We start from the raw sequence: 27,002 nt of genomic DNA, 5'->3' as shown, positions 1-27,002 counted from the left end.
TTTTTCTGTAAGGCTGTATATTTAATATTTAAATCCAGCACATCAGTTTAACAAATATCCCCTTTCTGTTCTACAAAACTGAGCAAAACAGGTTAATGTTTTTTGTTTTCTTTCAGTTCAAATTCCATCCAAGAATTATCAACAATTTAATAAAATATTTAGCAAGCATAATTTTTGACTCTTATGTTTTGTGTCAAAGAAGTCTGGAATGTACCAAGTTGTCTTGGAAACTGTCGGTAGGCTTTATGTAACAAAACAGATGAGACTACAGCTTAAAACATTTTTTAAAAAACAAACTTAATAAAAACTTCAAAAAGACAAGTCTGTCCATGAACAGAATCCAAGTAAATGAATACTAGTCATAGCTGAAACTCTTGTCTTACTGCTTAACTTAATGGCATAGTGAAAATACATAAAGTAAATAAAGTAGTGGCTGAATCTTAGGATTCTAAAGTTTCTTTTTAATACAAATAAGAGTTGTTTTTTTTCTCCTTGTGTGACTTTTTTTGTATAATCTCTGGACTTGTACTTACTATTTATATATGAAGAGTGTGAAAGTTATTACCCCTTCAGTTTTAGCCTGCTCATTACTCAGCCCTCATTTTATCCCTTCTTGTCAAGGCACTGTCATAAAAAGTCTTCCCAATTGCTTTGGGAAAGCAAGTCTTCCTCTCTTTGATATATTTTGAAATGTATCTCATTTTTGGTCATTGAACAGTAAAACTGATAGACCATGTTATCCATTGGCAAAAACAAGTTAATTCAGTGCATTATCATGTTCATACAGATGATGCAACTCACTATATTCACTTAAAATTGAAGACTTTTTACTAGTAGCCAACTTCTTCATGCAAGAAAGTGCTGAATTTTCCAAACCAATATCAAACTCAACACCTTTTTGTACAGACGATTTAATGTACATTCTGTTGTATTTCTGAAATACTCAGTTTTCTGAAACACTGTCATACTTAAATAAGAAATGATTCATTGAGACTTTGGATAGTAATTTTACATGGATTCAGATCAGAAGTACAGGTATTTTGAGGGTCTGTTCTGCTATTCAGAATTAATAACCTCATAAAAAGAGACTATATACTTTGTGAAGTATGGAATTTTTTCAAAGAATATTTAAAGGAAAAACCAAACTGAGTAAGGAGATCTTGGTATGTCTGTTATGTTAGAGGTGCCTAAAGTGGTTGGAAGCTTTCCTAAGTACAGTTGCAGCTTATTGATTGAATATTCAAATCACAGTGCTGAGGTGACGTGGACTGGACCACACTTCTTATGGGGCTCTACTGTCCTAGTAATGTTCATGTTGAAATCAGATAATCGCTGTGGCAGTAAGAGCTGTTGTTCCCCTCTCAGATTATTTTGATACTTAATGAAGCTAGAATTTGCAGGCATCTCAGTACTTACACTACTTACTGATCAGTACTGTTCTTGCCATTTCAGTTTCATTTTTATAGAAGGACCAAAATATGGCATTCTACTCCAAAAAAGACTGAGTTTTCTGTTTGTTTTGCCACTTCCATAGGAGAAAGAAGCACGCCATTCACAGCAGCGATACAACCTCTTCAGATGAAGAACGTTTTGAAAGAAGAAAATCTAAAAGCATAGCCAGAGCAAGAAATAGGTATCAGAACATCCTTGGTCTTTAGAATGGTTTGATTTTATTATTTATCAGAAAATAAACAGAACTAGACTGTAATGTTTTATGAGTTCTGGAGACTTTTGATTCTGCCTGTAATTACCTGCAGACATGGTTTAGGAGGAGTGCTGGTTATATATTAATACAGATTTTGGAGTCTTATGAGTAGATTAATTAATACTAGTGATAAAAAGATGGAAATACAGGAATAGCTGTTTGATTCAGTTGGGTTATAAAAGATAACTCCTGTTGGTTAAAATATTATCATCGGTGTAACTTGGTCCCAGTTAATTCAGTTGTACTCCCAGCTCTTCCCTCTTCCTCTTGTGTAACAGTTCATGCGTTCTACACACCCAGTGCCTATTTTTTTGACCTTACATGTATTTAGCAGTAATCTAAAAGTGGAAGATCTGTAAGTAAATCTATTCACCTCCACAGATACCTAAGTAGGAAAATTCCGCAGGAAATAAAATTTTCCTCAGCTTTTTTCCGTCTCTTCCTGTCTGCCACATTGCTCCCTTTTCGATCACAAGGAATTCAAGCAATGTACCAGAAGTGTAGTTCTGAGTGTAACCTGTGCCTTACTGGTACCTTTCTTCCTCCCTTTACCTGTGTAGTTGGCCTGATGTAATATCTGTGTAGGGGCTTAAAGGAAGGAAATACTGTTTCATCTGTGTTTAATCAAAATAATCTGTCCAGCCTGGTTCTTCAGATTGAAATATGTGTATGGAAACATAAAACTATATTAAGGAACTTCCAGATACGTAACCATGATTGCCACAAAAAAATAGATTAGTTTTGTTTACCAATCTGGGAAGGTTATCTCTTTATGTAGTAAAAGGCATTTAATCTCTTGGTTCTTCTCCTCCAAGCAGTGAAAAAAGAACTGTATTTGTTTGGTGTTTGTTTGTTGTTGAACAGGTGCCTGCCTTTAAACTTCAGAGCAGAAGACTTAGCTAGTGGAATCCTTCGAGAACGTGTGAAAGTTGGGGCAAGTTTGGCTGATGTTGACCCTATGATTGTTGATAAATCGGTAGGTTTTGTTAGAGCTTTTTATCTTCCTTCCCTCAGTTATGCATAAGCAGAATTGACCACAGCCTCTTATTGAGTTTGAAGTAAATTCATAAAAAGCTCACTGATATTTTTTATTTTATTTTATTTTATTTTATTTTATTTTATTTTATTTTTATTGTTACCAAAGCTTTTGTCTGTGTTTTTTGGACTACAAAGCATTTGCTCTGGGACTCAGGCTGGATCTTTGTAGATGTCCAGGCGTCCCTGGCACAGTTAACTTGCAAACCAGATAAACCTCCTGTGGGCAGCCAAGAGATGACTTTCTCAACTATTTTTTTCACACTTCAAAAATTCAGGGAATTCCTGTTGGTCAATGCAGTATTTTTTCTAATTTGTTTTCAAATGTTTTATAAATAAAGGTGCTCTTGTGGAACACTGTTACAATATAAACTTTGTATGCTTTTTTTTCCCCTAAGGTGTGTTTTGATAGTATAGGGGGATTGAGCCATCATATCCTTGCACTTAAGGAAATGGTAGTGTTTCCTCTTCTCTATCCAGAAATATTTGAAAAATTCAAAATTCAGCCACCAAGGTAGGTGTATGTACTCTTACTGTTGCATTTTTTTATTAAGCGCTGAAGAATTGAAAACACATAGGAGATTGATTCTTGCCCTGAAGGGTTTTACAGTTCAAATAGATTTATGTGTTTGCTACTCCACTTGTCTCAGAATATGTAATAAGCAGGATGAAGAGTTAAAAAAATCTAGTTTATTTTTCTTGTGGTAGGACAGTAAACTTTGTGATTTGGTTAAAGAAAGAATTCTCATGTGTTCTATTTAGTAGTACCTTGCCTTTTTTTCCCATTATGTTATTAAATATTTTACTAGATCAAGCAAAATGCTGATGTTTTTCTCAGTAATATTATACTGTGATTTTAATATTTATTAATCAGTTATCTTGCTGTGTGATTTAAATGGATACATGGTATCTAAGTAAATTGACATTGTGGGGATATTTTTGTCACTTAATTACTTCATTCCAAAGAAGTAACAAACGCTGATTAAAGTGTTACCTAACTTCTAATATTTGAAGAGGTGGTATTTAACTAATGTAAAAGAAGACTTTGGAAACTTAATATGCCTTTGATTAATGTTCTTTACAGATCAAAGTTTTACTGATTTGAAAGCATAAAACAATCTTAGATTTTATGAAGTCATGCTAATACACAAAATAATAATACGAGATCTTAAGTCTTTCTTCTCCAGGCTCCCTGTCTTCATTTTAAAATTTGACTTGGAGTTTTTCAGGAGACGTAAAATAAGTTTGTGACTGTGTTGATCCATTTATCTTCAGGGGCTGTTTATTCTATGGTCCTCCTGGAACAGGTAAAACCTTGGTAGCTAGAGCTCTAGCTAATGAATGCAGTCAAGGAGACAAAAAGGTGGCTTTCTTTATGAGGAAAGGAGCAGACTGTCTCAGTAAGTGGGTTGGTGAATCTGAACGTCAGCTTCGACTCCTTTTCGATCAGGTTAGAACAAAATACGTTTTTTTCATATGATTTCTCTGTATGTTGTATTTTGTGGTTTAGGTAGCCAAAGGTATTTGCAATTGAAACAAATAACTACATTTTCATAAATTAAGCAGGATTTTACCAAATGGCATACTTAGACAATAAGAATAGAGGAATTCTGAGTAGTTTTTCTTTCTCTGGAAACTTAGAGAAAGAAGTCTCTTGACTTGTCCATTAAAGAAGCAAAGTAGTTTGGGTAAAAATTGGGGAAAAAAAAATCAGTCAATGAGTTTGAGTTTGACTGGCATGTTCAAAATAAATGCTACAGGGGGAACTGCATGACTGCGTTGGTTGTGTGTCTATTTTAATGTTCTTTTTTGGCTTAGAAGAGATTGGACAGAACAGAGAATCACACAAAGCAGTAAAATGCAGTAGCTCAAAGAAAAGTAGCTGTCAGATAGAGATGTCTAAACAAACAGATTGTGAGCAGATAAGATCATGTTCTCTCTAACTGACTGGAAGGTGTGTGTTTGCTTTAACCTGTGCAGCACACAGTAAAACTGGTACACTGGTGCCATCTTGCTTACTCGAAGCAGACTGCACTCAGCTTTGCTTTGAAACACTGCTGAATTGGAAATTCAGTTTTCATTTCAGACTTTACACTTTTTAACAAAGATGTCTCAGTATGTGTGTTAGTTTAGCATGTTAATGCTTTCTAGTGAAACCAGTTTTCGGTGTTGATGGATAAATCAGGAATTAACAGTGAATTCAATTTTTGTTTTATATATTGCATACCAGGCATACTTGATGAGACCCTCTATAATCTTTTTTGATGAAATAGATGGCTTGGCTCCAGTTCGTTCTAGCAGACAAGATCAGATTCACAGGTAATATTTCTTCTATGCTGCCATTATCTTTGTATAGGGTACCTTATCTAGGTAAACTCTTAAATGTAATTTTACTCATTTCCCAGGAAAGGTTTTTACTTTTTCTGAAGCCCACTTACACTAGAAAGGACAGATTGGTTTTCTGGTGTTGAAAGTCATCTTTTCAGTCCTTCTGGCAAACTGTAATTTGCTGGGAATTGAATTGCAGTGACAATTACCCTTGAGCCACATTATTAACTGCAAGATTTCCACAGCCATTCCTTGGTTTGCTGTTTTGTGATGTAAACAGATTATCTGTTACCAGCCCAATAGAATAACCAGTTGAAAAATTTTATTCTAACATGATGAACTGTAATGTTCTATCAATGAACTGAACTCACCTGTGATTTTGATTCTAGATGGTGTGATGTACAAACATGTCTTGTGTTGCTATAGTGTCATTTTTTAAAACATTTTTTACAAAATGTTTGCTGCTGGCTGAAATTCTTCATAGCTGCTTTCAATCTCAGTTTTGGTTCTGGGTTTTGGGCTCTGTTTGGCAGCACACTTGTACCTGTCATTCTATAGGTGGTAGTATCTATGTGTCCATCTCTGCTGAGAGAAATAGGACAGAAATTTGGGGCCAGCAGACCGGGAGGTCAGTGGAACATATGAGACTTGAAACTGTTGTGCACCTGTTTGTAGCTTAGCTTTTTTTCTTTTGAACTTACTAATGTTGCTTTTGAAAATGCAAAAGTTCTTGCAGTGTTCCCTATACTTTCTTATTCTGAAAACTCTCTTTTAGCTCTATAGTGTCTACTCTTCTTGCCCTCATGGATGGACTGGATAATAGAGGTGAAATAGTTGTAATTGGTGCTACAAACAGACTGGATTCTATAGATCCTGCACTCAGGAGACCTGGTCGCTTTGACAGGGAGTTTCTTTTCAACTTGCCTGACAAGAAGGTAAAACCTGGAAAGGAGATTTATTAATCAGCATCTTTAGTATATTAAACATTTGAATGCCTGACAGCCAAGCTTATGAAATAAAAATATTTATTCTTGCTTGTAAGAATGTTTAATTTTAGTAAGATATTTTTAGTACAAACAGATTATATACATAAAGTTGTATTGAGCTTCACATCTTCAGGATATAGCTAAAACTAAACAGAGGTAAATTATTCACAATAAACTGAATTGCTTATCTAAAAACTATGGATTGGTATAATGAACCCTATTTGGGGCTTGAAACTTATGGTAAAGGAAAATAACTTTAAATCTTGTCGACTTCTAAGCACGTAAAAAATGTTAGATGCACAGCCAGATTTTACAATGTTGACAACAGAAACATTTCAGTTCTTTATTCTAAACTTACATAAACTCTGCCATAATACTTCATGAATTTATACTTAGAATTAATTTTATTTTCTTTCTGGATAGATGTATTTGGATTTTATAGAACTTTTAGCTGGAATCGTTTTGGGATTCATGTTTATGTGCTGTGCTACTCAGCAATACATTAATTGGTGAGGCCTTTGACAGTAGAACCTGTTAACCATAGGTGCAGTAATTAAAAATGAAATTATAAAACTATGACAATTCCTAATAGAACATAAGTTTTGATCAGTTCATTTATAATAATGTTGATTAAACAGAAATTAAAATGTGGAACTGGTGAAACAAATACTGCTTATATATGGAATTAAAAAAGAAGGGAAAAGCTTTGCTCTTCAGAGACTTTTGAGTGCTAAGTTCTATTTTATGTGTCTCAGTTACATCAAAAGCAGGTAAAGTAACTATAGATGCACATGAATAAATAATACTTTTTTCTAGGACATGGTTTTGGCTTGCTAGTTTTTTTAATCTCATTTTCTTTTCTTTTTTTTTTTTTTAAATCAGGCACGAAAGCACATTTTGCAAATTCATACCAGGGATTGGAACCCCAAATTGTCAGATCCTTTCTTAGGAGAACTGGCTGAAAAATGTGTTGGTGAGTATTATGATGTTAGTACTTTTACTGTAGAGGCTTTCTCTTCTGTGTAAAACTTTGAAGGTATGTTAAATGTGTCAAGATTTTCTTTTCTTTACCTTTCTAAACTTCTGTACTTTGAAAAACACTCTTTTTGTAGTAACAAAATACGTTTCTGTCTTACTAAAACACAAAATGAGTCGCTAGTAGTGATTTGAAAATACAAGTGTTTCCTTTCTGTAACATCACTGTCCTTATATAGGATGCATACCCTTAAAGAGAAGCAAAATGAAGTTGGAATTGGAATCTTCAGGTAGACTTCCCATTAAATTAGATTATTACAAAAGAGATAGGGGGACTTGGGAGTTTTTCTGTCTACTTATTGAGGAAAAAAAATCAGTACTTGTGTGTGGGGTTTTTGTTTTTTGTTTGTTTTTTACTGACTGGCATGCTCTCCTCTGACATAAATCCAGCAAACTAACCAGTCTTTCTCAAGATGAATTTTTTTTCCAGATTGCTAGCACAGAACAACCTCAAAGTGTAGACATAGGTAGGGGAGAAAAAAAACCACCACACCTTGAATACATTAAATACACCTTTGGAGCTCACAAAGATCTGCTGTACTGAATGGAGGTTGGTTGTTCAAGATAAGCCTGCTGTTTAAATCTAATCAGAAATAAACCCAAATATTTTTGTGAATTTAACAGAGGAAATGACCTTAAAGCACACACCACAATATCTTCTCAACAATTTGTCATGCAAGGATAATTTCTCTGTCAGTCATCTGCTTGGACGAACACTGAAGTTCTCAGAAAAAGGACAGTCTCAAATATCTGTGCTTTGGAATCCATCATCAGGGAATCTAAGAACTTTAAATTGAACATCAGTCCATTCAGTCAGCTACAGTACATCCGAATTATCCTCTTCATCCACAGGGAGATCTCTCATCGAAGCAGCATCCCTCCGCTTTTGATGCACAAAGACCTCAACATCTTCTGGTGAGGAGAAAACAACTATCCAGCAAATTCCAGTTTAAGCTTTGCCGGGTATAGGACAGCACATGACAAACCCGTTCCATGTAAATTCTGCTTGAATTATGCAAAGATGTGGTGCTGCTTAGTGGGAGAGAGGGGAATAGATGGGAAAAGAACACAGATGTTTTTTTAGAAGTTCACCGTATTTTTTCATTGAGGGCACACTATTTTAAAATTTCAGACAATAGGGAAAGCCATTTGTACATTTTATTGGAATACCTTCTTTGTGCTCCATAAAGGCAGTCAGTTCTGTGGAAGTCAGCTAACAAAAAGAAATACCCTTTTCTGTTTTCCTTGGCTTTCCTGCTCTCCAGATACTGTATACTTGACTTCCAGTCTGTATCTTGGAATTTAAGTGTTTCCATATGTCCAAGATGAAAATCTTTGGGGTATTACAAAGACTTTTCAAAACAGCTGAAGTGAGACTGGTGTATCTTCTTCACCTTGGGATTGCCTCATCATTTCTATAAGTAAAAGCTGCAATAATGATTTAAACAGACTTTCCAGGTTCTTTGTGGCCATTACCAATGGGACTCATTGGTACACTTACATGTCTGTGATACAGTTTATACCCGTCTGCTATTTCCCCTTGTGTGCAGGTTTTCTTTAAAAACAACCAACCTTCCCCTCCAAAAACAACACTCCCTCTTCCCCAAGTAAAAGCTGCCTAGACTTTGCCAGGCTTTTGGCACAGCATGGTTGATACCTCTCTCCAGTTCAGCAGACTTGGCAACACTTAACTCCAAGCTTTTGGATCCTAATGAAGAAAACTGCTGAAATACTCCCAAAGCAAATGATTTTGGGGAAGCAGGTGTATGTGCGACCCAGAACTTCTTAAGATCCAGGGTTGTAATTAGAAGGAAATTGGAAGGGAAAAGCCCCAGGACTTGCCAGAAATAGGTTATTTCCTGAGGGTTGATTTTTGTCCCAGGTGTTATGGATTACAACGTTTTAGAGGATTTCTGAGTATGTGAGAATTAAAGACTCCACTTCCCTGAATGGCCTCATGACTGCAATGTGTGTGAGATGAAGTGAAGCAGCTTGGGGACAGCACAGCATTGCTCAGAAGACCACACACACATGTCTTATTAGCACTTTCAGTAAACACACATAATTACTATGTTTGTTCTCCTTACTGGAGACGTGTCCCAGATACCCTGAACTTTATAAATCCTTTCTTATCTCTTGTGCTTATTCCCTTGTTTGGAATGGTAACTTTCTGTAGGCAGAGAGACATACCTACAAACTCAGTCTTGCAGAAAACAAAACATACTAGCAACTAAAAAAGTGTGAATTCCTCCATCTGGCATCTTGCAGATGAATATTTTTACAATATAGTAAGGGTTATTTAAATAACATTATTAAATAGAATTATAAAGAAGCAAACTATCATGCTGAAGATGCTTGTTAAAAATATTCTGTGCTTATTATTGCAGGAGCATTTTGTGGCAAAAGGATAACGTTAGATTTTTCTTTCCTATCCTCACGTAATGATGAAGGAGGAGATTTTGGCATTAGCATTCCTGTTTTTCACAATTTTTTAAAATAAGCCTAGTAGTTATTTTTTATCTCTGTCATCTTGCTGAATTGTTTGCCAACTCTCTTTCCCTACAGTAATTTTGGGAGTTTAGTAGGGAGTTGCACAACATGAAGTGGAAGAAGTGATCAAGATTTTTTTACCTAAATGCTTCACCCAGTTCAGTAGCGCTTTGTTGTGGGTTTTAGGCAGAAGAAATTTTAAAGAGGACACAATTTCTGCACAGTAGAGGTGGAAGAGGATGGCTGGAAAATTTTGCTGATCAAAGTGCCTTCTTTGGAAACCTACACAGGTTTTTGCTGTCCTGCTTTTTGAAAATTGTTCTTCAGAAATGTTTAGCAGAGTGTGGTGGTGCTGGGTAGAAGCAAATGGGCTACTTGGCAGGAATCCTCATTTTGTTCTAAGTTAAGGTGTGCCAGTACATTTTTCCTGGCAAATTAAACATATTTTGTGAGATGCTTCAAAAATGGAAGCAAATCCACTGAACCCTGAGTTTTATATTACAGGGTCAATTTGGGTAAAAACTAAATCAGATTATTTACTGTAGGCATGATACATTTTATTTTGTTTTGACAGTACTTCACTCATGTTTTTCTTCTGCTTAATCAGTGTGCATTTGCTTCTTAGCAATAAAAAGCTCTTTAATGTTTCACAAGGTACAGGATTTTTGCAGTTTCCTTGTCACTGAAATGGATGTACAGTATGCACAAGAGAGTCCCTCAAAAAGAGATACCAATTATTAGTCTTCAATTGTAATTGCTCCTGAGAAATGAGAAGTAGAAATGGAGACTAATTGTGTATCTGATCACCTGAGAATTTAATTTTAAAAATAGGCTACAGGCTATTATTTCCTAATTTTGCAATTCTTTGGAGATGTACAAGCGGTGATTAAAATGACTGTTAGAAAGCGATATTACAGAATTTGTTAATAGAAAAGTTGGGAAGGATATAGCTCCTGAGCTGTTGAATCTTTTGTCACAAAGATACTAAACTAGTTTCTAAGTTGACAGGCATTCAGGGTGTTGCGTATCTCCAGCATATCTTTGATTTAAGCTTTGGTTTAGTGTTCCCCCCACCCATTTTTTATTTAATCTAGTGTGGTTTTTGGATGAGAAGTGGACCAATTTAAACGGGAATGTGATACCTGATACCTAAAGAACAAAGCAAAATTTAGAACCCTGGTTTGATTTCTCTGTTGCACCTGTAGCTATTGTCTAATAGTTTCACATGGTTGGAGTGTGCCTGCATAGTTTTTATTTCCTGTTAAATTAAAGTTAAAAAAAACTCAAACGCATAACTTCAGTGCTGAAAACAATTAGTTGTCTATTGATTAATATAGTGGATATATCTGAACATATTTCAAATGTAATGTGTATTTATTTCAAGGTAACTGGGACTGTAAATTGCTACATATGTTTTAGATAACAGTCATGGTGTGGTCTCATCAAATTTACACAATTGTAGCTACTAAGCTTTTTATAAAATTGCAAATCTTGGTTTAAAAATTGCAGGAATCATCCGATATTTATGGTGATCTTCCATGTGGGTTTATTTTTGTTTTGCCTTTTTTTTTTTAAATTATTTTTAAGTATATATAAGAAAGGTGCGTTTTTAAGTCTCATCCAATTTCAGTCATCTTTATAGCTGGAAAGTGGGTTTCTTTTATTCTTATCCCCCAAGTTTATATATCTTAAAGATGGGGATGGAAAAGTGTCTGTCTTCCATATTAATTGCTTCCTTTTTTATTTTTAAACACTGTGTATGGAATCAGCTTTGTTCCTTATTGCTGTATGGATTTTGGAAAAATATATGTCCCAGTAGCACTGAAAGAACAGCAGAGGCTAAAGAGAGAGAAGCAAGGCAGGCGTCAGTTTTGGGACTTGATGCTGCCAAAAGACCAATCTTCTATAGAATCATAGAATGGTTTGGGTTGGAAGGGACCATAAAGTTCATCCAGTTCCAACCCCCATGCCATTGGCAGGGACAGCTTCCAGCAGACCAGGCTGCTCAGAGCCCCATCTAAGCTGGCTTTGGATACTTCCAAGGATGGGACACCCACAGCCTCTCTGGACAACCGGTTCAAGTGCCTTATAGTAAAGAATTTCTTTCTAATATCCCATCTAAACATGCCCTTGTCTTAATACAAAAAGAGAGTAGAAAAAATGCAACTAATGTAAGACTTGGTGGGGAGGAGGAAGTCTGGTAAAAAACCAGTTGAGTGAGAATAGTTTTAACTAAAGAATTGATTAATTACCTTCTATAAACACTTCATTACAAACCCATGAACTTTTATATGGGAGTACCCCAGTGCAGCACATTTTCCTATAGTGACTCTAATTCTCTAAATGACTTTTCTCACTGGAATATTGTTTTACAGTTTTTGAAAGGTGGAGCTATGGCGCTTCAAAATACAGAGGCATATTAATGTCTCTTGCTGAGAAAGATGGAAAAATTTGAAATCTAATTTCTAGCTCTGGGGAAAACCCCCAAACCATTAGTACTGCAAAAGACTCAGAGGTATTAAGTCTCTCTGTATTTCATAATTATCAGATCTGTGTTTTTCACTAGTGATGATTAAGCAATTATAGGTAGCCACCTGTAGATACTTATGAAGATAGGCTAAATTAAAATTCTAATGCATTTTAATTTCTATTTTTGATTATACTAGTAAAGTTATGAAACTCCTAAAAAGTATGAAACATTTTTCTCGATAGTAGAAGTTAACATTTTTCCAGGAATCCAGAGTATGCTTTTTTAACAAGAGATTTTATCTCTTCCATATTCTACTCATGAAACATTTTTCTTTATACTGCTCATTTTCTCAGACTGTAAAAGTTTAAAGTTGGTGATGTTCAGTGTAACAAAATTACTTTCCTATTAAAGAATATGTTCATGTGGAGGTATTAAAGGAAAAAAGGAGAGTGACTAGCCTGTTAAAATTGCACACATACTTTATACAGTATTAAGGGAAAAGAAAGAGCAGTAACAGACCTATAAACCAGGACTGAAAATACACTATGTATCATATGATATAGTGAAAATGTAGGTAATTTTAACCGCAATGTGGAATTAATTTCTTAGTATTATCTTAATAAACCTGATTTCTTGGTATACAACACTGTCACCAGATTATGACCTGATACCTATTGGCAGGTGCTTTGTGGACCCTGACAATGAAGTATTAATTAATTAAATAAGCTTGTTTTTAGCTGGAGGCATGCTTGAGACAGGTGTGGCACAGCGGTGCTGTTTCATGGAAGGTGTTTGTGTTTCTGTGTGCACTAGGGTACTGTGGAGCTGACATAAAAGCACTTTGCACTGAGGCTGCCTTGATTGCCCTGAGACGCCGCTACCCCCAGATTTACATGAGCAGTCAGAAGCTGCAGCTGGACGTCTCCTCAGTGGTCCTCAGCGCGCAGGATTTCTACCACGCGATGCAGAACATTGTGCCTGCCTCCCAGCGCGCCGTGACGTCTTCGGGACACGCGCTGTCCCCCGTCATCAGGCCGCTCTTGGAACGGACCTTCACTAAGCTCCTCGAGGTCTTACACAAAGTGTTCCCTCACGCTGAATTCAGCCAGGGTGACAAAAGTGAAGGTATGTGGTTTGGGGTTTTTTGCAAATGCTGTTTCACTTTGCAAGTATTTCAGCTTCTCCACCTAGCCTTAAATCTCATGTGTATTTCCTTCAGTGTTGTTAGGATGTAAATACCACTTGCTCGAATGTTGCATAATTATTTCTGCTGATTCCAAGTTGTTGTAGAATCTAATGACCTGACCTATATAGAGTAAGGTCCCATGCGTGTAAGTGCCATCCAAAAAAAGAAAAAAGTAATTTACAATTTAAATACAAGAAATGATGGGGCATAACTAAAGGTCAGAACAAAAAAAAATAGTGAGACAATGTTGCTGAGTGTAACAGGACCTGAAATTGGTGCTCCTGTCCTGAACATTGGTTAGCTATCCCTTGTCCTGTGCTTGCTGGTGGTGCAGAAGCTTTGGGGGGCTCACTGCTCAGCAGGTGTTTAGCTGAGATACCTGAGCCTATGTAATGTCACATGCTGATCTAGAAGAAAGTCCTGAGACTTCCCTCTCCCTGAACTGGCCTGGTGCATTCCTGATCTTCCAAGCTGATTCTGTTGGCGTAGCAAGAGGAGAACTGTTTGCTGTTTTGTCAAGTTAGCTTTTTTTGCCAAATTTGTGAGTAAAATCAACTCACTAAGGGGTCGGTGAATGCCAGAAACCTGCTGCAATGGGAGCAGTGTGAGTGCACCAAGGAAGCCGGGAACAAGAAGGAATGTGGCTGGCTGTTTTGACTGGCAGTGAGTCAATAGGTGCTGGGGTTTTTTTACCCAGCTGTTCTCTGAGACATGCTTTAATAGTTACCCAGGTCATTTCTTGGAAGTTAAGTGTTGAACAAGATACCTTGGCTTTGAGATCTGTTTATTCTGATACAGTCTACTGTTGTTATCTGGGATCATTCTCACCCCCCAGTTCTTGGGGTTGTGTGTGATTAACTTGAAAACAGCCCAGTCATAAAGCAAATCTTTCTTGACTTTCTTCTCATTCGTGTTCCAGAGCACGCTTTCAGCCTGCAGCCCAGGCAGCTTAAGCTGATCCTTATGGTGGCTGCTGCAGTTCTCCAGCCCAGCTGTGCATTTTTGCTCTATCTTTTCCACTTGCTTGAGTAGATCAGGTCCTTTGTTAAACTGTTTTAGCCAGAAAACTCATCCAAAAATGATGTACTTATGTGTTTTCTGCTGACTATGGGGTAGCAGGAGGTTTTAACAAGTGTTGGAGTTGGCCAGAGATGGGCCCTGGGAGCATGTGGTGGTAGGCAGGGGGAAATGAGCTGGCTTGCAGCTGCAGTTAGATCCTGTTGGGCTCCCTTGATTGTAACCAAAGTTATTTAAGATGCTTGAGTCTCTGTATGCTGATAACCTGTTGGTAGCACCCAGTTTAGAGATTGTCATTCTTGTTGAAGAATTGGTTTAAGTTCAGAGTATTTTCTTTGGTTATATTTTTTACATTCCTATTTATTATTGCTCATTACTGCTAACAAATTGAATTTGGAAGCTTTAGTTGATTTAAATAGAAGTTTTACTAGATAATTAGCTGCTATGGGTACTTTTAAATGTTTGTAGGTAATTGATTTTGAAGATGTGTGAACTGAGGTTTCTTTTAGCATTTCCTTTAGTTTTTTTCTTACTCCCTTAAGTCCAAGAAGATATTGAATAACAAGCTTAATTTTTGTTAAAACCAGAAGAATCCACTTTCAGGTACAACAATTGTACATTGTGCAATGTAGATTACACAACTGGGCTTCAAATTTTCTTGAATTCAAAGCTAAGTATACAGCACATGCTTACAGATGTGCTTACAATCTGCACATCAGGTTTTCTGCATTTCACTAAGAATTCCTGTTTCTTGTAATTCAGTGAGTCAGATGCTCAAGCAGAGGGTGTCACAGAGACTTGATGCTTGGGATTAAAAGATGAGCTACCTTTTAAAATAATTGTGTATTTTAGGAAGTGAAAGCTGTGTCCAGTGCATGAGCATAGGACTTACTTGTGCCTACATTTGGTATACTGGAAATCCTGTCTGTTTTAGGGACTGTAGTGAGCCCAGAGGAAGAAGGCCTTTGTCCAGTTGATTTGGAGGTCTCCACCCTTAGGTTTAGCTAAATATCCAGCAGGTTCTGTGCCATGTTTTCTTGCTGTGGACTAGCTTTTGGCCACTGCTTGGGGTCTGCAAGCCTTCTTCATCTTTGTTCCCTGAGGAATGATTGTCAGGTGTGTATCCCTTGACAAGGGATAGGACACATCCTCCTCCCATGCCAGCAGAATATCATTCCAGCCCAGCCTACTCTGAATCCACTTTCTTACATCACACGGCCAGCTAAGGGAACCTTTGTTGTCTCTTAACAATTTTTCCTGGAACCCTGGGACAGTTTTTCCTGTGGCTTGGATGGCACCTCCATCCAACTCTTAACACTGCCTTGAAGGAGATTCCTTTGTCCCATGGTGATCGTCTGATCAGTGTGGCAGGACCTGTGCCATTGCCTCATGTTAGGCCAACAAGTCATGCAGTGGACTGTGTATTTGAGAATGATACTTGGATCTCTCTGTACTTCACACTTCCATTTCACAGCAATCTCTTTTCATAAGCGTCTATGGCCGACTTGAGCTGCTGTTGGGATGTCTGGTGGTTGTCCTGAGCAGCAGTGTGCTACAGTGACTCTGGGCTGCTCGCAGGAATGCTGCCCATCCATTGCAGAACGTTTTCTTGCTCAGCAGAGCTGGCCTCTGCAGTGCTCCTGCTGTGCAGCTGAGTGGCTGTGACCATTTTCATCCCATCATTGCATGCTACCTTCCCTATGGGACTGAGAACGAGTGGCCTTGCATCGGGCAAAAGCAACTCAACTCCTTTCCAGGGGCAAATAAAGATCTTGCAGCAGTTCTTTTCCATTATTAAATCACACCAGGTAACTCTTAATCCCATTGCAGCTCTGGGAGCTAAATTAGCTGTACCTGATTTTCAACTGTTACCTGGTTGTTTTGTTTTAGTGCCATATTAGTATTTTTGCAGTTGTTAGTCTCTGCAGTGTGTCTTGTGAATATAATCAGTCTTTGAGATTTTTGCTTTTCAAGGTCTGTATAGAAAGTACTTCAGTTCATTGTGTTACTATATTAGCAAAGGAATTAAACTACGTAAAGGTATAGTGTATGAATATGGAAGGCATTGAACTGATTTTGATAAAAAGTAATTTGATATTCTTCAGCAGATTATCAGAGGGTGGAAAACAATTCTTCATAAACACGTCTAGGTAGTCATGCTGAGAATAATTTTGGAAAAAGTGTACCTATGAGAATTTGGACACTTGGTACAAGTAAATAATTACAAAATTCTGTATAGTCTGAGGAATTACACATTTTATAGCTTCATCCTTGAAAAAACCTCTAGCTGTAAAATAAACCCAAAGGAAGTATTTCATAACAAGTTAAACTTTTTCATATTTGAGAAGTTGTTTAGTTTGATTGTTTAAAAAAATAAATTGTAATTATGATTAGACTTCTACAGCATTTAATTTGTTTTGGTTTTTGAAGTAATAAGTACTTATTATTCCTAAGGCTGATACTTAGACAGTTTTAACTAATTTCTTTTACATTTGAAGATTTATTATAATTGACACAAAGAAAATTGTAGTATCTTGTCTTGTTTGTTGTACATGTACTTAGAAGTGATAAAGTTCTAATTAATACATCTCTTGGAACAGATGTACCAAGTCTAATATTAGATGATAGTGAAGATGAGAATGCTTCATCAATTTTTGAGACGAGCTGTCACTCAGGATCACCAAAGAAACAGTCATCAGCTGCTATACATAAACCCTACCTTCATTTTACAATGTGAGTGTTTCTCTAAATGCGTATAATTAGATAGATAAAACCAGGAGACTCTTACATCAGGAGAGCTAAAAAAGTTGTTTGCTTTGGGGTGGCATTGGTGTTCTGTAATGAAACATGTAAGTGCACAGATGAGAGTTTTAGATGTGGGGGTGTTCTTGGGAAAGGCCACATCCTACACGCAGGAATCAGAAATGTTTTTCAATAGTAGGTTAGAAGTAAAGATAATAACTGCAATTCTTAATTTTAACAAACTACTTCAATTTGAAAGGTTAAGAACTGAGAAGAGATGTATGAGGGAAAATATTGGAGGGGTTGTGTGCTTTTTCTTCATCCAAAGTATGGTTGAGCTTTGGTGTATGCATCTGTTTTGGAAGCATTTTGTATAATGAATGCATTCAGCATTTTTACTGTGCTTTTTTCATTGTTTTTTGTGGAAAGTTTCAGGAAAATGGGAATTTAGAAAATATGTGTGAAATTTGGATGAGTGTATCTTGTATAAATTGGACTGGCTACAGTAATTAACAATAATGAACATTTCTTGGTTTCGTGTTAAGAATAGTTTTGGACTACTTTATGTGGTAGTTTCTGCAGGGAGTTTGCTGAATAAAGTAAATGAAGTTAGAAAAACTGTTCATTAGTGGCACTGTTTAGTAGAGCCATCTTGTGGAAAACTGTTAAAATTTTTGTGCTAAATAATAATGCCAGAACAGAATTTATGGATAGTTGAGCTTAAAAATAAGGATTAAAGTTCAAACAGTTGGAGGGACATAGTTAAATATTCTAATGCCAAATTTAAGCTTTTGTTGTGAGCTTGGGAAGGGGGAAGTCAAACCCAGAACAACAATATATATTTGTGTGGATGTGTGCCTAAATAAAAGAATCACAAGGCTGTGCTTATTTTTGCAAAGTATGTAAGCCTCCCCTAATCTATTTTCTGAGCATTTTTGATTGTTATCTGTGTGTGTAACCACCACCACTAGAACTGAAAGCCAAAGGTCAGCAGTGTTCATTCCTGTCCCAAAATATTTAACATGAAGTATTACCAGCAAGTCTTGTTCCACTCCCCAAGTTCACTGATGGGCCGATAGAAATGCCTTAATGAGAGAAAATGCAAATTAATTAAAAATTTTCTTGTTTAATAATCAGTTTTCTATAAATGGAAAGGACTTTTAATGGAAAAACTTAATGCTTTTTTCTTCTTGTCTCATTTGTCCATAAAATTGGGCAAAAACACCAAGAGAAAGGAACAAACACAAAATCCTTTGTATGTACTGCTTAGAGTTTCTTCTCAACAACAAAAAACCAAAAAATAGGTTTTCCTTCTGTTCAGAAGTCTACTGACTAGGAGTGTACAAATGCTAAAACAAAAATGTTAAAATACATGATACATAGTGATTTTATTCAACCCTACTTCAGGTCCTTTTTCTTAAATACGTAAACTATTGAAATGTTCATTGGTTCTTGAAAATCTTGGGCAGCACTTAAGGGATGAAAGGGTTGACCTGGGATTCCTGAGGCTACCGAGGAGATACTTCAGTAGTTAGGACTGACCTAGACATGATTCAATTTCTGTCTTTACTGGATGTCCAATAAATCTTATATGATCAAGGAATTAGTTTTAAATAAACTGGTTATAATGAAAATTGTCATGAATTTAGTATATATCATAGCTTCACACAGATGCATTTGAATTAAATGGTTGTGGAAACAAAGATAAGACAAATCTTGAGTTACTGGCACCTGAAGTAGTTTTGAGTGATAGTAGTGTTAGTTGATGTTTTCAGACTGTTGTAGGAAGCTATTACCCATTACTGAAAGTCTTACGGATTCTAAAATATCTCCTATATATCCATCCATTGATAGCATTGGTATGTTAATTGACTTTTGTAACTGTTGTTCTGTTGCAGGTCAGCTTATCACCAGCCAACCTCTTACAGACCAAGATTACTGCTCTCTGGGGAAAGAGGTTCGGGTCAGACTTCGCACCTTGCTCCAGCACTATTGCACACCCTGGAAAAATTCTCCGTACACAGGCTCGACCTGCCAGCTCTTTATTCAGTCAGTGCCAAAACGCCTGAAGAGTCATGTGCACAGGTGATATTTCAGATTCCCTTGTAATGAGTCAATTATGTAATTCTGGTTGCATCAATATAAAGGCAGCCAGATGGAATAATGTAACTTAAAGTCCAGGTTTTCATATGCTCCTTCTATTTTCCTGTTTAAAAGAAAAAGGTCTCTAGGGGGTGATGGAGATCTCTCTAGTAACTAGTGAATGTAATTACATTTTTAACCTGCCCCCTCGTCACATACCTAGTGCTGAGTAAATTTAATCTGGGTGTTCAGTGCTTGATGTTGTGTATGGATTGTTGTGTTGTGGTTCTAGATTCATTTGCTTAGTTTTAAATGTTTTACATTTCCAAATAGCTTGTGGTGAATATTGCATGAATTGCAAAACAGTTTTTAAAACTTAAGTATTTTTAAAACAAAGTCGTTGCTTTGTAGTCTCCCTGGCACATTGACATTAAATATTTGACTGCTGTAGCTGAGTCGCAAACACTTGTTTAGAAAGTCTTTAGATAATTCTATTCTGCTGGAACATTTGTCTATAAAATACCACAAAGATGAGTCATTTTCTAATGCACAAGAACTTTGTTACTCACAACTGATGGTAACAATTAGTTCCTTAGTTGAAATGTTACTGTTTCTTTTAATTAGATCTTTCGTGAAGCTCGAAGAACAGTACCAAGTATAGTTTACATGCCTCATATTGGTGATTGGTGGGAAGCTGTCAGTGAAACTGTGAGAGCTACTTTCCTAACTTTGCTGCAAGATATACCATCTTTCTCACCTATATTTCTACTGTCTACCTCTGAGTCCATGTTTAGTGATTTGCCTGAAGAGGTACGTTTATCATGAAAGGAGGAATTGTTAGGGAGTTCTGTGTTCTTCTGAATGTTTTAATCATGTAAAATCATTTTGTTTTGTAGTGGTTTTCTAACTTAATTTAAAATATGTCATACAGAAAATATGATAATAATTAAATGTTAGTAATTTTCCTTAATGTGGGATGTATGTCTGTATTACTGATTTTCATAAGCTCCATGCTACTCTTCTGGGAAGACAAAATTGTTCATTTTGTCAGTTGTTCTTTTTGACAAATGACTCCATTATAATTAAATGCAGATTTAGTCTAAAGGCCTGACCTTGAGCATTACATTTTCTGAGGCTCCAGATGGGGGAGGGTTCCTGGTTTTTCTCCTTAACATTTTCTGTGATTATTTTTTTTTCTCCTCCTGCCCTTTTATTCTCCTTTTACTGCAGGAGTGGCCATTGTTAGGATCATGGGATACTACAAGTTTCATTATTTTAGAAAATTCAGTGAGAATTACAAGTATTTGTCTTCCCTTTGCTGTGAACACAGCTTTAGGTAGAGTTTACTGTCTCCTGTCATGTGGCTGATTTTGAAAAGTTTGTGACTAGTATTACAATATGGTCATTGTTCATGTCTTTTTCAGTGGGCTCAGTTTTCTTACGGCTTTTTTTTTTTAGGTGAAATGTATTTTCAGAATCCAGTATGAAGAGGTTTTTTATATTCAAAGACCAAGTGAAGAAGACAGATTGCGATTTTTCAAAGGCTTAATTCTTGATGAGGCAGCAATGCCCCCACCAAGAAGGAAACAGGCTGGTAAACTAAGTTACAGTAAAACCAATAATAATGTGATCCTATTGTTTTATTTTGTGTTCCTTTCCTTTTTAAAAAGGTGTGGATAGTTAACAGTTAGTGTAATTACCATGTGACAGCATTAATCAGTGCCCAGAATAAATTTCAGAGTTACAGTTAACAGTTGTGGAAGATGGAGAGTTGTGGGGTCAAGGATGCAGTGATAGTTAGATCTACAATGCATATTAAATACATATAATGAAATTGGGAGTGGCATAATCCCAAGAGCCACTGTGGTGTTAATGTTTCCATTGTCTGACTTCTTGTTTTTTTCCCTAGCTCTTCGTGCTCTGGAAGTTCTTCCTCTTGCACTGCCGTGTCCTGCCCGGGAGCTGTCGGAAGCAGAGAAGCAGCGGATGGAGGACCAGGAGGAGAACACCCTGCGGGAGCTGCGGTTGTTTCTCAGGGATGTCACCAAGAGGCTGGCCACAGACAAACGCTTTAACATCTTCAGCAAACCGGTGGATATTGAAGAGGTCTTGTTTCAGTAATGTGCAAACAATGAAGTTGAAAATATTAGAAAAAGAATGCAAAATAAAAAAAGGAAATGGCTGAGTTAATTAGAAAAATAGATGTTTTATTCATGATCCGTCCAATCTAAGATGCTGCTTTTTAGCTGATGATACAGTCATAGCCTCATTGTCTATGATGCAAGGATTTGGAGCATGTTCTATTACCAGTGGCCCCAGTGCATTCCTGTGCTTTTTATAACTGAAATGAGCATTTTAAAATGCCAACACTCCTGTTCCTGCCAGTGCTCCTGAAATACTTGAAACCATAAATAAAATTCTTTAATAAAAACTTTTACAGCATTGTAATCATAAACATGATAATACTGGGAAAGTGATCTGTGTTCTGTAATGCATTCAGCATTAATAGTACTGTTGCATAATTTCAGCAGCAATGCTTGTGGATGCCATTAATCACAGATGGTAGCACATTATAAGGCATTAACTGGTCGATTATGGACTGTACACGCCTAACTGATGAGACAGTTTGATCTGCAAATCTATTTTCAAGTGCTGCTGTATGAATAGGATTGTGTTTGGTCTGACTTTGAGATCAGATGCTGGCCCCCTGCAAGCATTGCACGCTTGCTACCTGCAAAAAAAGATCCCTACTTTTTTTCTGAAGAGAGAAGCAACTCTTTTGGAAGACATTAAAAGCTGAATATGGGACATCAGAAGTCCATCATTGTAAAAAGCAGATTTGGAGTGTAAATTCCTTGCAGGATGGAACAGGCAGAATGGAACAGGCGTCTTTTATGGGCTGATGCAGTCCTCTCTTGATTTGAGCTTTTCCATAGTGTTCCATAGCTGACTGTTTTTGAAAGCCTGGTGAGCTGTTTAATGTGGCAACCTACAGTGTGAGCATGGTCTGAGCAGTAACTTGGTTTGATTTTTCCTGTGAAACTGTTTGGGAGGTCCATTATTGTAGGAAACTCTTCATACTTGTAGTAAAGGTAGTTCCTTTCTGTCAAGACTGTGGTCTAAACTTACATGAATAAGGGCACATAGAGAAGGAATAAGTCCATGTTTTGTAGATGGAGAGAATAGAAATGTGAATTTGTTATTTGAAGACTTGCCAGAATGCTGCTGATATATCACAGCACCAGAAGTCAAATGTAATCCTTTTTGTCCCACCTGCTGCATTCAGCACAGGACTAGCCTTTCCTTTTCTACAACAGCTTGTCTGCTTGACTTCCTTAGAAAATGTGTTAGGTTTGTTCCACTCCTACTTGCATTGCAGAGAATGCTGCTGTGTGATAAGTCAAGGATTTTCCTGACTAAATCAGCAGCAATATTTACAGCTTCCAGTGAGGATTTTCTGATGCTGTGCTAACAAGAAAAGGAAGCCTGTGCCTTGGCTTTCCAGTCCCTGAACCAGATATCGTCATGTTTCTGTAAAGGGAGACCAAAAGAGAATTTTTGCCATTTTAATTTGTCAAAATAAATTTCAGTATCTGTATTTAAGGAATTAAGTGACACATTGCTGCCCACTGAAATAATGCATTAATATTAGTTTATGTTGTAATATCTGTCTGCAGCCACTATATTAAAAAAAAAATAATTTACAGAACCATTATGGCTTGATCTGAATATGTATTTAACTCTTAAGTGCTTTGGCAGTGACCATCATATGGGTGATTTTAAAAAGAAAAAAATGCAGTACTGTTTTAGAGGCTGCCAGTGTTTTTAATTAATTCTAATCTAAATCATACTGAAACATTCAAATATATATATATTTTTCCCCTTGAAGTAAATAAGAAATTCATAAATTTTTTGGGTGAACTTTGTAACAGCAGCTGTGCTGATGCATTTGACTATTAAGGCTGAAACCCTTATGGTATCATTAATTCTGTTAAACACTTTTTAGTGTGCCCTGGTGGTTGCTGAATCTCCAGTTACGATCTAAGCTCATAGTAAACTCTGACACAAGGCTTTTTCTTTGGATTGTCCTTCTGTACAGCCAATCTAACATCTGCAATCAATAAAACCTGACTTTCCTTTGTTTAACAAGTGATTGAAGAAACTATTTTATAGAAGGTATTTAAAAGCTGATAATTTGGCTGTTTAGTCTAATGAGAACCTTACCTACAAAGTGAACAAAATAGAGCTTCCCTAATTTTTCCTAGGGCTTCAAGTTAGTCTGATGGGTTTTGCTTTTTTAGTACATGACAGTCTTATAGCACCATAAAAATCTATAACTAAATCAGTCTAAAATGAAAAATACATTTACATTAAAGTGTATTCCCTCAAAAATACTATTTAATTAATTTTGAAAGATAAATTGGTGAGCTCCTGAAGGAAAGCAGCTTTGGAAATGCCATGTTCTTAGCCTGATAAAACTTTCATTTTTAGCATAAATTTGCTTAGAAATCAAAATGTTTAGTTAATGTCTTAGAGTTAAGCATGTGGAATGAATCCAAGTATAAAGATGTGATTGTCATTGTTCAATAAGAATGCATATGGTCCTGTGTCATTTCTGTGTGCTGTTTGTTTATAGGTTTCAGATTACCTTGAGGTTATCAAAGAGCCAATGGACCTGTCAACAGTAATAACCAAAATTGATAAACACAACTACTTAACAGCCAAGGATTTTCTAACAGACATTGACCTGATCTGCAGCAATGCATTGGAGTACAATCCAGACAAAGATCCTGGAGGTAAGAATCTACTTCTTTTGGCCTACCTAGACCTGAAAGCCTGGTATTTAATCCCGTATTTTGTTGCTATTCTGGCATTTAGATAAACTGCATGGTTTGTGATAATTAGGATAAGCAAGTCCTAAGGGGTCTGTGCTTTTAGTATTCTAAGGCATGTAGTGCACCTGGGGGACATTAGAAGAGCAGGAAAACTACAGCATTCAGAGCTGTTCTCTAATAAATTATGTTTTGTAGTTCCCTTTCAAATTTGATAGCTCCTTTTTCATATATGGACTCTGTATATGCAACAAAACCCCACTGTAATTTGGAGAGCTCTGTAGAGAATCCTCACACAATCTGGCAGTGGCCTGCTGTATTTCCATGTTAGCTTAGAACATGAAATTCGTACACAGAAATTAAAATCTATGTATTTGGGGATAGAAATAAAACAGGATAAATCACCAGGCAAGGAAGTCAGTTGCAGCTGATTAGGAGACATTAGACAGTATTGTCTTGACAAAATGTGATGGGATGCTTTCAATTAAAAAGGAATTTGTAGACTGAAATGCATGTAAAACCTGTTCACACTCCAAACTAAGGAAAGAACATCATTGTGTGCTCTTTGCTAGGGCTGTCTTACAGTGCACATTGCCAAAAGAAAGCCTTTCAGCCAGCAGCTTCAACAGTCATCAACAAAACATCAACACAAAGCACCCTTTTAATGTAGGGTTCTATTTAATATATGTGATATTTGGACATCAGGGTCGATCTACACATGTAGTCCAATGTGTTAAAAAGTTCCTCATGAAATCTTATGAAATTGCTTTACCAGGTTAAAGCCTGATTTTTCTGTATTTTTCTTCTCAAAATTTTTGATTTTCTGAGGCATTTTGCCAGTGTCTCATGTGTGGCCTAGATACAGTATAGTCTGGTCAGACTTGTTTCACGTTGCCTTTTGAACCCAGTTCATATTCGTAGAAGATAATTTTTTCAGTTTATGATGCATTATTTTCTTTCAACTAAAAAAAAGTCCATTTATTTTGTGTTCCTGATAACACGCTTTCGAGGACTTCTAATGGGCAATTGGTATGAACCAATTAAAGCCTTTGGTGGGCACTTGGCATTCTGACTGTATCTGAAGAGCACCTGTTTTAGGGATATTTTGATTTTCCTTGCTGTCAGAACTGAGCTGGGAGAAATTGATCTGGCTCTTCCTAGGTTCAGTTTTGGATAGGAGGTGATGAAAAATTGTTCTGTCCTCTGCTATTAACAACAGAGCATGTATTGCTCTTCTGGCATGTGGGATTTCTTGGGCTGTTGTGTGAACACACCTGAAACAGCACATTATGGCTGTTCGGAGGAAGCATTCCATGCATTCAGATCTATTCATTTAATGAATATTAACCTATAATGTACACATTCTTTAAAGCTGGGCATATATGCTTGCTTCTGCTTCATGCTTGAATTTGCAGAAGACTCATACTGTACCTGCTTCTGTCCTGTTGTTAAGCTGGAAGAGCAGTGGGAGGACCAGACTAACTGATTTTATCTGCAGTCTGGATGTCAAAAACTGGTTGCTTTGGGCTTTTTTTCCTGGTACTTTGCTATAAAATTTCAGACAGGTTCTGTAGTAATACATGTTGGGGTTTTCTCCCTCCATTGTTTGACTGGGAAATGTTCTTGAAGGCATGGAAACATAACCACTGTATGTTGGACATGAGTGTTTGCCTCTTTGAAGCACTGCTTGGGGGGAAAGCCTTGCCCATCATAGGATTAGAGGAAAGTGGTGGTTTAGTCAAACACCCTGATTTGATTCCTTTTTTTTCCTCTCCCCTCCCCTCCCTTCCTTCTTTGCAAGGCCTTCTTAAACATTATTATCTCTCCAGAACTTTGAAGCTTAATATCTCAAAATTATGTCTGGAATGAATGCAGGGTGGTTTTTTGGTGATCATAAACCATAATGCTTCACAAATACGTGGGCAAAACCTTCCAACTTCCAGTATATTTAGTGGGCAGTAGTTTTCCCCAGAAAACATTGGGCTCTTTTGAGGTGGATACTGGATAGTCTTTCACTCAGCAGTTTTTCCAGCTGTAAAGTTTGCTGTTTCTAGAATTACAAATATTGCAAAATAAATATTTAGTGATATTCTTAATTGTTGTAAAGATTATTAAAACATTAAGTCTGCCAGTTGTAGAATATGTTTTAGACATGAATGTTGATGGCAACTGTTGAAGTACCTGCAACAGCTGGAAAAAGTAATTCAGTATGGATGGATTGACAAATGAAATATGTTTGTACTGAAGTTAAACAATGAGTGTTGTAGGTTTCATTGAAAAGCTACATTCTAGATGTCAATTTTCTCCACATATGGGCTTAGTTATTAAGTTACGATTACTTTTCAAATTTCAACAGTGGAATAATTTGTTTTGTGTGTTTCAAAGGTAGGGGAACTGGTCTGTTTTTTCCTGAGTTGCATTTAGGCTTCCAGCATGGGCAATTTAGGCCTGAAAATGTAGCACACTTGAGGCTTGTTTCTTGCCAGTTTTTTTTTAATGGATTAAAATGAGAAACAGCTACTCAGTGTAAGGAATAAAAGAATGTGTTTTAGCACGGTTTTGATCAGTTGTTAAATAATAATTAAGCAATAATTTTGGGTTAAAGAAAAAAACAACAGGGAAAGAACATAAGTGAGCCAGATCTACCTTACAGATGTAGATGATGTCCAGTGTGATTTTGCAGTCAGTATAACTGTGAATATTCCTAGACCCCAGTGGGTAAATTAATTCCTGGACAAGTCTGTTGTTACTTTGGGACTCTTTGCACTCCACTCGATTATGCTGTGTAGATCTGCCTGTGGAAACTGGCTACACCTGATAGCAAGTTGATTTAGGTGTGTTCATAATTCACTATTTGCATTTGTTTATAGATGCCAGCATGGATTAAAGTAGCAATTTATACTTTTGAAAACTCCTATATCTCTTCAACAGCTGGGTTGTGATTTTTGAGTGTACTGTGGTTTTGATTGATCTGCATTTTCATACATCTGTAATTTTTCCCAATCACTTCTGTATCTATCAGTGTTGTAATATACAATACAAACCAACATAGAAATGCTAAGGAATTTTTGTAATTGTGGTAAAAAAGTGTGCT

At 36.6% G+C, this 27,002-nt stretch overlaps 1 protein-coding gene across 2 annotated transcripts in view; it reads left to right on the top strand.

Annotated features, from left to right (window-relative positions):
* Nucleotides 1–27,002, top strand: part of ATAD2B (ATPase family AAA domain containing 2B) — a 75,989-nt gene that overhangs the window by 24,476 nt on the left and 24,511 nt on the right. Inside the window, exons 9-22 of one of the 2 annotated variants that reach the window (XM_039568852.1) lie at nucleotides 1,535–1,633; nucleotides 2,570–2,681; nucleotides 3,139–3,254; nucleotides 4,016–4,190; nucleotides 4,971–5,059; nucleotides 5,844–6,003; nucleotides 6,937–7,027; nucleotides 12,863–13,174; nucleotides 16,853–16,985; nucleotides 18,893–19,079; nucleotides 19,701–19,886; nucleotides 20,535–20,670; nucleotides 20,986–21,182; nucleotides 23,713–23,872. In XM_039568852.1, the coding sequence (XP_039424786.1) occupies nucleotides 1,535–1,633; nucleotides 2,570–2,681; nucleotides 3,139–3,254; nucleotides 4,016–4,190; nucleotides 4,971–5,059; nucleotides 5,844–6,003; nucleotides 6,937–7,027; nucleotides 12,863–13,174; nucleotides 16,853–16,985; nucleotides 18,893–19,079; nucleotides 19,701–19,886; nucleotides 20,535–20,670; nucleotides 20,986–21,182; nucleotides 23,713–23,872 (2,153 nt within the window). The remainder of the gene's footprint in view (nucleotides 1–1,534; nucleotides 1,634–2,569; nucleotides 2,682–3,138; nucleotides 3,255–4,015; nucleotides 4,191–4,970; nucleotides 5,060–5,843; nucleotides 6,004–6,936; nucleotides 7,028–12,862; nucleotides 13,175–16,852; nucleotides 16,986–18,892; nucleotides 19,080–19,700; nucleotides 19,887–20,534; nucleotides 20,671–20,985; nucleotides 21,183–23,712; nucleotides 23,873–27,002) is intronic. The other variant, XM_039568851.1, reaches the window with a different exon arrangement.

Source organism: Corvus cornix, chromosome 3 (genome assembly GCF_000738735.6).
Source record: "Corvus cornix cornix isolate S_Up_H32 chromosome 3, ASM73873v5, whole genome shotgun sequence".
Lineage (NCBI taxonomy): Eukaryota > Metazoa > Chordata > Aves > Passeriformes > Corvidae > Corvus > Corvus cornix.
This window is presented reverse-complemented; position numbering and strand designations above follow the sequence as displayed.